The sequence below is a fragment of the Nelumbo nucifera genome, chromosome 2 (genome assembly GCF_055504915.1).
Source record: "Nelumbo nucifera cultivar China Antique chromosome 2, China Antique-T2T, whole genome shotgun sequence".
NCBI lineage: Eukaryota > Viridiplantae > Streptophyta > Magnoliopsida > Proteales > Nelumbonaceae > Nelumbo > Nelumbo nucifera.
In genome coordinates, this window is record NC_142650.1 from 105,828,160 (window position 1) to 105,838,488 (window position 10,329).

General features: G+C 37.1%; 1 protein-coding gene across 1 annotated transcript; it reads left to right on the top strand.

Annotated features, from left to right (window-relative positions):
* Window positions 1-1,603: 1,603 nt before the first annotated feature.
* Window positions 1,604-9,468, top strand: LOC104603497 (beta-glucosidase 12-like). The gene is made up of 13 exons (XM_010267548.3): window positions 1,604-1,866; window positions 1,937-2,006; window positions 3,734-3,792; window positions 3,913-3,988; window positions 5,051-5,128; window positions 5,197-5,284; window positions 6,179-6,434; window positions 6,605-6,720; window positions 6,838-7,055; window positions 7,163-7,194; window positions 7,282-7,384; window positions 7,494-7,602; window positions 9,080-9,468. Exons 1-13 carry the CDS (start codon window positions 1,675-1,677, stop codon window positions 9,246-9,248), a joined length of 1,566 nt encoding a protein of 521 aa, XP_010265850.1. The 5' UTR covers window positions 1,604-1,674; the 3' UTR covers window positions 9,249-9,468.
* Window positions 9,469-10,329: the final 861 nt, after the last annotated feature.

The window sequence follows — 10,329 nt, forward strand, 5'->3', positions numbered from 1 at the left end:
ACGATTATGATAGCGGAAAGATATGATAACAGAAAATTTTTTGACCAATCAATTGTAATCATAAACATGGTAGTCAATAGATACTAATGGACCCTTATATGTAGGGGTAGACTCGAGTCAAGCTGAGCCGAATACTTGGCTACTCGAGCTAAGCTCGCGCTTAACACGTAGGAATAGTATCAGGCTCGAGCTCAATTTGAGCTAGAGACTTGAGCTCGAGCTCGGCTCAGCTCGCAAGAATAGTATCAGGCTCGAGCTCGATTCGAGCTAGAGACTTGAGCTCAAGCTCGACATAAGCCAAGTTTTTTTGAAAAGTAAAATTTATATGTATGGTTTTTTATTTTTTAGACAAAAAATTAAGAATTATAAAATTTATTTACTATTATACATGAAAAATAAAAATATTATATTTATATATAGTAAAATTATTTATTATATGTATATATTTATATGTATGTATGTATGTATATAATAAAAAATATTTATTTAATACTAGGCTTGCGAGCTTCATTGGGCTCGAACTCAGCTCAGTTAGTAAACAAACCAATATATTAGGCTCGAATTTGGCTCGAAGCTCAGTGAGCAACTCAATCCAATATAAATTTATTACGGATGGATCAGGTCCAATCCAATCCAATAAATACTTTGGACCATTGACTCTGGGCTGATCTAATTCAATATGTCTTGTTGGTCTGTCCAATCCATTCAAATTGATTTTGGTTTGGATAGGGTCCAATCTAGGGGTATCAATTGGACTATGTTTGGTCCAATCAGATCCAATCCAATGTGAGTCCATTATAAATGGACTAGGTCCAATCCAATCCAATAAATGTTTTGGACCAATTTGGACCGGTCCAATTCAATGTCTGGACTGTCAAATCTGTTCAAATTCATTGACACATATATTCTTATCTTATATCAGCGGACCAGCTTAATCCAACCCAATCCAATATAAATTTGTCATGAACGAATCAGGTCGAATCTAATCTAATAAATATTTTGGACCAGATTGATCTAATCCAATATATCTTATTAATTTGTCCAATCCGTCCAAATGTACGGGGTCCAATCCAAAACCGGTCCATTGACACCCTTACTCCAATCCAACCCCTATTAGACAGCAACGGGAAGATAAGATCCAAAGAGATATTAAAGATGGATGACAGAGGCATTCCTTTTTACTGTTAAAAAATTCAGTATTGATAAAGGCATTGTAACCGCAAAAAAGAGATAAATATTTGAGAAAGCCAAAGCTTACGTCGTCTTCATGTGATCAGAAAACCGCTACGTGTATTTCTACGTCATCGTTGGGAAACCAGAACCAGAGCAACGGTCTATCTACGCTGCCTACTGGCTTTGGAAGCTAATAGTTCTGGCATCAACCAAAACTAAACAGTGCAGCAGCAGTCGGTGACAGACCCACACATCAGACAAATCCCCCTTGTGATCGATCTTGTCCTCATCATCCCTCATTTGAATTTTCAAAAACCCACCTTAGTCTCCTTAATATAATTAAGGTGAGAATTCTCTATACCCTGTTTGTTGAATTGTTAATAAGAAAGATAATCACCTAAGTACTGTACTTGGATGGGAGTCATGGGACCTACAGTTTCTTCCATTATATAAGTGCATAGACAAATGTGAAGCAAAGTACACAACCAATCAGTAAGTGTGATGGCGTTTGGAATCAAATTACATCAGGGGTCTCTCCGCCTTCTGCTCTTGGGCCTTCTGGTTCTTGTCGACTCCTTGGCCCCTCCTATCGCACCGGCAACAGCCACACCCATTCATCATGTCTCGCCTTCACTCAACCGAAGCAGTTTCCCAACTGGTTTCATCTTTGGGACGGCATCAGCTGCTTACCAGGTATTAATCAAGTGTTTCTCTGGGTTCAAATTATCCTTCTTCTACTTCTTACATTATGTGTTTGTTTCAGTACGAAGGAGCAGCAAAAGAGGGTGGAAGAAAACCGAGCATATGGGATACATTCACCCACAAATACCCAGGTTCTCTCTCTCTCTCTTTCTCCCAGAAGGAAGAGATCTGTGTTTGTTTACTCTTCAGCTTTCTCTTTGAGTCTTTTCATTTTGGGTTTTGTTAATTGGGTTTTTTGCTTTTTACCTTGTTGCATCGTTTTGTTACATCTCTGTGTATAGATTTCAAATCAACAGAGAATTCAGAACAAGTGTCACTAGCTGGAATCATGCACAAAAAGTAGTGCAGAATGTTGCAGATAAAAAAGCTTCAAGAACATTTTTTTTTTCTTATAAGCACAGAAAATTTTATTTAATTTCAGGAAATTGCAAATCACTGTTGCAAGTTGCAACGCTGTTGGTGGAAAAGGGCGTGTTGACTTCATAGGCTGGTTGCTTCTTTTAATCTATTCTCAATTTAATGCATATCCTTTTCATAAAAAGCATCTGGACCTTGGTTTCATGGGGCAATTCGGATGAATTGATTCAGATAACCAACCTGCAGTGATTCTAAAACTGGACTGGACTGGATGATCCGACCAGTTGACCGGGAACCGATCATGGGTTTGGATCCGGTTTTGGACCTCAAAACCATCTGATCTGAACTGGAGTTTGGATCGGACGAGTCAAACCATTTACCCAGAAATTGATAGTCAAAAGACTCATAACACCCCACTTTGTTTTGTGATACTCCCCTGAACGCTTAATCCCAAGTCCCAACACTTTGCCCCCACATATTTTATCAATTAAAATTTTCAAATATTCTATTAAATATCAAGTTATGCTTATATTAATTTATAAGACCATTTTGCTCTTTTAGCTTAGGCTTTCTAAAATCCTAATTCATATGTTTCTCTCAACATTCTTTTTTTCAACAAAGCTCATCTTGAGAATGCTTTTAGAATGATTAATTCATCAATGTATGCCTAGAGAACAACCTACGCTTAAAAATGGTTATTTTTTATCATTTTGATACTTATTGTTATGTGTCCATAAAATCTCAAATGGACAATTTAATAATTTTACTTCCATTGGCAACCCCATATACCCATTAAAAGGTCAGGGGGAAAAGTGTTGGAATCTAGAAATTCAAAGGGGTCTAGAAAAACAATGTTTGGGGTGGCTAATTAAGTATTAGCACCAAGTACAGGGCAGTTATCTGCAATTTATCACCCCTTAATCATAAATTCATAATCTAATCCCTATCAAACATAACCCATTAGGTATAAGATGATCCCAATCCTTGTGAGAAAATTCAACTCAACAAAGCCTTCAAACAAAGAAGTTAGTTTTCAGAAATTTCAGAAAATGCTATTTATCATAACTAAAGTCTTGTCTTAAGCTCAAAATATTAGATCCTATCTACATATCTCAACCAATCTATGAACTTCTAGTTAGAGTAATGAATCTTTAATTTCCTTCGAACCCAAATTTCCTACATTGCAGCCGCACATCTCACAATGTAAGATGGCACAATTCGAGATAGATAGAATGTTCGAGTGGGCAGGAAATTCGATTTATTGTCCTTGGTGCTTGCTTCCAAGTTCCAAGGCCTTTACAATACATATCCATGTCCAAAGCTCAATAATGGCTATATATATTCAAAACATCATAATCTGATGATTAAAATACATGGTTTGGATAAACTTGCCATGTGGCTATAGGGCCACCATTTTAAGGGTCTTAAATTAATTAAACCCAACTTGCGATAAATATAGTTATTAATTTGTGGATATATATAATTTTGTGATGCATTGCAGAGAAGATAAAGGACCGTAGCAATGGAGACGTAGCTATCGACTCCTATCATCGTTATAAGGTAGCCGGCCACGGGCCATTGATTTTTCAAATTTTTAAGGGGTTTTCGTTTTTTTTTTCTTGTATAAAAGTAGCTTGTAGTTATTAATTATTAAGAAATGAATAAATATATTTGATGTAGGAAGATGTTGGGATAATGAAGGAAATGGGGTTGGACGCTTACAGATTCTCCTTCTCATGGTCTAGGCTGTTACCTAGTAAGATCCATCAACCTTACTCAATGATCGATTAGATTGCAAAAATATCGTTGACTTATTTGTATTTGTACCCTTTTGAAACTGAGCCTTATATTTGTATTTTGTATTCCTTCCAAATTAAGCTAAAGTCTAAAAGTAGAAGAAGATGAACAGTGAAAAAATAGAATAAGAACATGACCATCTTCATAATTTTACCTCTTACCGTAATGTTAATTTAATAGAATTGGGCTTCAATATGTACATTTTTCGAAGTTCAGATACTAAAGTGGCACACTTGAAATTCAGGCCCTAAAGTGAGACTACCCAAATATAAGATACTTATCTGCAATTTACCCTTTTTATTTTAAAATTTTATTGTCCTGACACCACAGCTGATTAATCTGCTTGACCTGATTGATTGAACTGGTGATCCATCCAAATGGAGAGGAAAACAATTGAACCTCCATAATTCCAGACCAGTTTCTAAAACATTAACTAAAAGAGTGGAAGTTAGGAGGGCCCCTGGCACAACCTTGGGTTATGGCTCATGGATCAAATCCAGTATCATTTGATTCTCAAAATGTAAATACTGGGAAAATCTATGATGTGAAAATAATATGGTATTGAAAGAGTTTTGACCAATCAAAACTCACCCATAAATTTGATAAATAACACCGGATTGATTACCACATTTATTATTCTAGTTGACTGATCAAAAGATTTTCAGATATCATATAATTTTCATATCATAGTCGAACTCATAAATATTTGATGACATGGGCTACGGCCTATGGTCCTTACCCTAAGATAGCCCAGGCTTGGATACAAAAAAAAATAGGCCGAAGCCCAGAAATTCCAAGAGCCGAGGGTAGAATGTAGAAATGATCACCTATATTGGTCTACGAGGTAGTAGATTCTAATGGCCCACCAAGAAAAAGCTTTATTTGATCAAACTCTAAGAATTGTATATAGCTCCAAAGTCTCAATCAATTGACTATTTTTAATTGGGACCGACATTATTAACGGTTTAAGAAATTTGTTTTGTATTTCCACTCACCACTACCTTTCTTTTCTTCAATTCAGACGGGAAGTTAAGCGGGGGAGTGAACAAAGAAGGACTTGAATATTACAACAACCTCATCAACGAGCTTATATCCAATGGTTCATCTCTCTTTCTCTCTCTCTCTTTCTTAGCACAGGTTAGCTGATGACTTGCTGTGGGTTAACAGGTATACAGCCCTTTGTGACACTCTTTCATTGGGATCTTCCTCAAGCCCTGGAAGATGAGTATGGCGGTTTTCTGAGTCCTCTCATCATGTAAGCAAAAAGCAGTACTGTTATATATGTTATTCACTTTTTGACTTAATGAACTCAGAACCCCACCATTACCCTGGTCTCACTTAGAAAAATTATACCCACATCGAATGAGTGGAACCAATCAATCAACCATAGTTTTCAAAGCGCCAAGATGAAGTTAGTCAATGGGGGGGTTTCTTTGTCACCTAATTGCCTAACTGGCGGATTTTTTTTTCGTAAAAAATCATTTATTCTTAAGTAATTGCTTAGGTTGGATAGCAACTAGTTACCATATTTGCCTAATAATTATCTATAATTTTCATAAGTATAAACTTATGTTAAAGTATAGGAAAGCATATTCATGAAAGGAAGAAAAAAAAAAGATAAGAAAAAGAAAAAGTAAATTAAAAACATAGTGGAGCTGAACCCTTAATTTTAGTTGTTATAGGAAAAAATGAAAGGAAAATTTGAAAAAAAAAAGAAGAAGAAAATGTATTAATTAGATAAAATTTTAAGTTCTTCCATTCTTAGCAGTTCAGGTTTTAAAATTTTCGAGAGGTCAAGACAGCATTTTACAACATATGTGTTGAGTAACCCTAACAAATAAGAGAATAATGAAAAAAAACTAATAAATAAACGCACATAATGAACATTTTAATTTAATAATATTTATTTTATAATTATACTCTCAAAAAAATAAAAATGTAAAAGTATTTCCTAACTACGTATAAACCTGCTTGGCGATAGGCAAGGCAGCCTTGTCACCTAGGTGTCACTTTGACAATTATGCAACCAATTTGATCCGAATCAACTCTGATAGGATGGATTCATCAAATTGGCCTATTACATTTTACCCAAACTGGTCCAATCTGATCAAAGTGATCCAACCTGCTGATTACTTTGATGCATATGCAGTGATGACTTTCGGGACTATGCGGAGCTTTGCTTCAGAGAATTTGGTGATAGAGTGAAGCATTGGATCACCCTAAACGAACCATGGAGCTTTTGCATGGGCGCATACGCCATGGGCATCCATGCACCTGGGCGCTGTTCTTCCTGGGTGAACCCAAACTGTACTGGTGGGAACTCTGCAACCGAGCCATACATCGTAGGACACCACCAACTTCTGGCCCATGCAGCTGCAGTCAAGGTCTACAAGGACAAATACCAGGTGAGTTACTCTTTGTTTGTCGAACCATGATCTTGTGTATGAGGATTAAAATTTTGATACGATATATCTAATACACCTGTTTAGAGGTGTTTTCGAGAATTCATTATTGATAATTATATTTGAAACTGGAATTTAACTTATCAATCAACCCTAATCCCACTGCTGTGCAGGCAACTCAAAAAGGCAAGATTGGAATTACACTAGTGTCACACTGGATGGTGCCTTTCTCAAATGACAAGGCCAATAAGGAAGCTGCAGGGAGAGCTCTGGACTTCATGTTTGGGTGGTGAGGAATTTCATCAAACACTTGATAACATCCAAAAACCATTAGCTAGGATGAACTAATTCAGCAAGAACAGAGAGCACCCATGATTTGTGAATGAATTCTCTATATATCATGTAGGTTTATGCACCCAATAACCTACGGCGACTATCCGGAGACCATGAAATCCCTCGCCGGACATCGCCTACCGAAATTCTCCAAAGAGCAATCCAAGATGATAAAGGGGTCATATGATTTCCTTGGACTAAATTACTACACTGCTAATTATGCTGCTAATCTCCTACGCATCAACAAGGTTAATGTAACCTACATGACGGATTCTCGAGCCACCCTCACAAGTAGGTCTATCAAAACACATTCAGTGTACAGGTAGTTAGTCCATGTTTCCATTTATACTGCATTCCTACTGAAGACATATAATTCACTGCATATTCTGTTGCAACAGCTGACCGCAATGGGATCCCAATTGGACCAAGGGTATGAGTTTAGCAACTTAATTAAGAAAAGATAAACCATGTTTTTCGTTGATAGAGCATGACCCAACTAATAGGTTTGAACCTGCAGGCTGGCTCAAATTGGCTCTATATATACCCACAAGGAATACAAGAGTTGTTGCTGTACACAAAGAGAAAATATAACAACCCAGTTATCTACATTACTGAGAACGGTGTGATCTTTGATCGATTCTCAACTTTTTATTGATCCAATATTAGCCATGAAATGAATACTCATTCATTCATTCATTCATTCATTCATTAATCCATTCATGTTTTTAGGAATTTCTGAGGTAAATAACAGCACATGGACATTGGAGGAAGCCCTCACGGACACTATGAGAATATACTACTACAGTCACCATCTTTCTTACCTTCAGAAAGCCATCAAGTGAGTTTTACTTGTTCTATCATTTTATAATAAATTATAAGGATGAATACATACATATTGGATAGGTTCTAATACTGTCTGTTCCAAGACCTACAGTGTTGAGAAGTTGGAAACCTGGACATAATTATTCCATACTAGTGCAACCAATGACCCCATTCTCATGAGGCAACTATATGAATTCTTTTGGATCTACTCACTATCCAAATAATAAGTCTTAGAAGCCTTGGGTCTGGGCCGTGTTTTAATGGGCTTGGGATACTAAGGTGGTTTTTGGTAGTGTGGATATTTTATGGTTCATTTGGTTTTGGAACAAGTCACACCCATTTATGTTGCATTCTTTCCATGGTGTGGTGTGTTTTGAAACCACCTGTAACGGGGATAACTTTGGTTGTTGGCCTGTTGAAAGGGTTTTTTGGGCTGTGCACGTTCACCAATTCGCGCCCATGTCTTCTTTCTGGTTAAAATAAATTAGGGGGCAATTACTAATTTACCCACTGTCATGATAACGTGGCGTTCTCAAAAACTCTCTCAACAGCATAGATTGTTAGCCCCCAACAGCCAAAAATTTTTCCCTGTTACGAGGTTTTATCACAATTCAAGGGAGAGGGGGGGATAACTTTGGCTGTTGGGGGCCAACAGCATAGGCTGTTAAGAGTGTTTTTGGGCTGGGCACGTTCACCTATTCATGCCCATGTTTTTCTTGTTGACCAAAATAAAATAGGGAGCTATTACTAATTTACCCACTCTCATGGTAACGTGGCATTCCTAAAGTCGCTTTCAACAGCATAGGCTGTTGGCCCCCAACAGCCAAAGTTTTTCTGTTCAGGGGTGTTAATAAATACATTTGTAGAACGTGGTGTGGTTCAAACCATGTGATTTTAACCTCATACAGACACTACTGAATACCCCCTTAAATTAGGTTAAATTTTGGAGATGGGGTATTTTTGTGGCCGATAGAAAAAAATAAATTAGTAAACCTACTATATATCTATGTGACCATGTGGTAAGTCTAAAAAGATTTTGAACTGGGATTCGACTATGTTGCTGGAAAGACATGATATCTGAAAAACTTGTGATCAAAATTCATGGGTGGATTTTGATTGGTCAAAGCTCTTCAAGTATCATGTATTTCTGGCATCATAGATTTCCGGTACCATGTCTGTGTGAATATTGAGATCCATTGCAGTTATCCTGCAATTCCATTCAATTATCCTGTCCAAAACTGAATGAGAGTGCAAGAGAAATGCAGAAAAAAAGTCCATAAAATCCGGAGTCATGTGTGTTATAATACAGAATATATAGTTAAATCCATCCCCACTAGTGTCTTAAACCAAACTCGAATATTCTAGCAACAGGCCACTTATGTTCCCAATGTGCGACTGTAGTGTCTTGTTAGTAGGGTGTGGGCAACAGATTCACTCTCTTAAACCATGTTCTTCTTTTAATCCATTTTGTTCTTTTTCTTGGGCTTTTGCAGAGAGGGTGTAGATGTGAAGGGCTACTTCGCATGGTCATTGTTGGACAACTTTGAATGGGCTGATGGTTACACGGTCCGGTTCGGTATCAACTATGTGGACTACAAGAATGGATTGAAGAGATATCCAAAGCACTCTGCCTTTTGGTTCAAAAAGTTCCTCCAAAAATAGAACAATCCTATCTGCAGTGGAGGGTGAGGAGTGATAGATTGGGTATGATTTAAACTTTTTGTAATTTTCACATAAAGTGGCCACCCTCAAACTCGAACCCGTGCTCTCATGCTTGTGAGCCTAAGATTTTATTATTGCACCAAGTAATAATGGCTCCTACTAATGTCCTCCAAATACACTATTCCGAGAGAAATGAGCAGACTTCTTCATGTTTTTTTAACTAGCTTAACATTTTTTTGTTCTTCAATTTTATATTTTCTTTCTTATTTTGCTATTAGGATTATTTGTTCCTAGCTTTTGCGATGCTTATATTTTCTATTTCTGTTTCAATTATCAACTAATTCTAGTGCAAATGTATTAATTAGAGTTATACTTGCTCATATTGCTTAACTAGCAAGTTAGCATGATTTTTAGGAAAACAATCTTCCGAACATTACAACCATGCACCATGCACCATGCACCATGCAATTCAATGCCTGGACTGGATTTGGTCCAGTCCTCGGTGTCATCCAATGCACCATGCACCATGCACCATGCACCATGCACCATGATTTTTAGCAACCTTACAATCCTTGGTGTCAATTGGACTGGATTTGGTCCAATCCGATCTGGTCCAGTATGGGTTCATTGGACTAGGTCCACTCCATCTTTATGAATATTTTGGATATTTTGGATTCATCCAATTCAATGCCTGGACTGTTCAATCTGTTCAAATTGGTTATAATTTAGACTAGTTTCAATCCAAACCTGGTCTATTGACATCTGTATTCTTATTTTTTATTAATGGACCAGATATTGGTTCAATCTGACTCAATCCAATATAAATTCATTATAGGGGATCATTAAAAATCTGGACTTGTCCAATTCAATGTGCCTTGTTGGTCTCATCCAATCCATCCAATTTGATTTTGATTTAGACAGGGTCCAACCCAAAACCGGTCCATTGACACCCTAATCTGGAGGAAAATGAGAACTGAGAAAAGGGTATTTCAGGACACTGACTGGGGCTCTGGTGGTGAAATTTGACCCATTAGTTGGGAGTGTAGAGGGGAACAACACATGGATGGAGTCATTGTGTTGG

What these genes read in the sequence shown, in the direction of transcription:
- LOC104603497 (XM_010267548.3), top strand. Translation starts at nt 1,675, where the DNA reads ATGGCGTTTGGAATCAAATTACATCAGGGGTCTCTCCGCCTTCTGCTC. An exon ending in ATTCACCCACAAATACCCAG is followed by an intron (nt 2,007 to 3,733) that starts GTTCTCTCTCTC and finishes GATGCATTGCAG; the next exon opens with AGAAGATAAAGGACCGTAGC. An exon ending in TATCTACATTACTGAGAACG is followed by an intron (nt 7,385 to 7,493) that starts GTGTGATCTTTG and finishes TCATGTTTTTAG; the next exon opens with GAATTTCTGAGGTAAATAAC.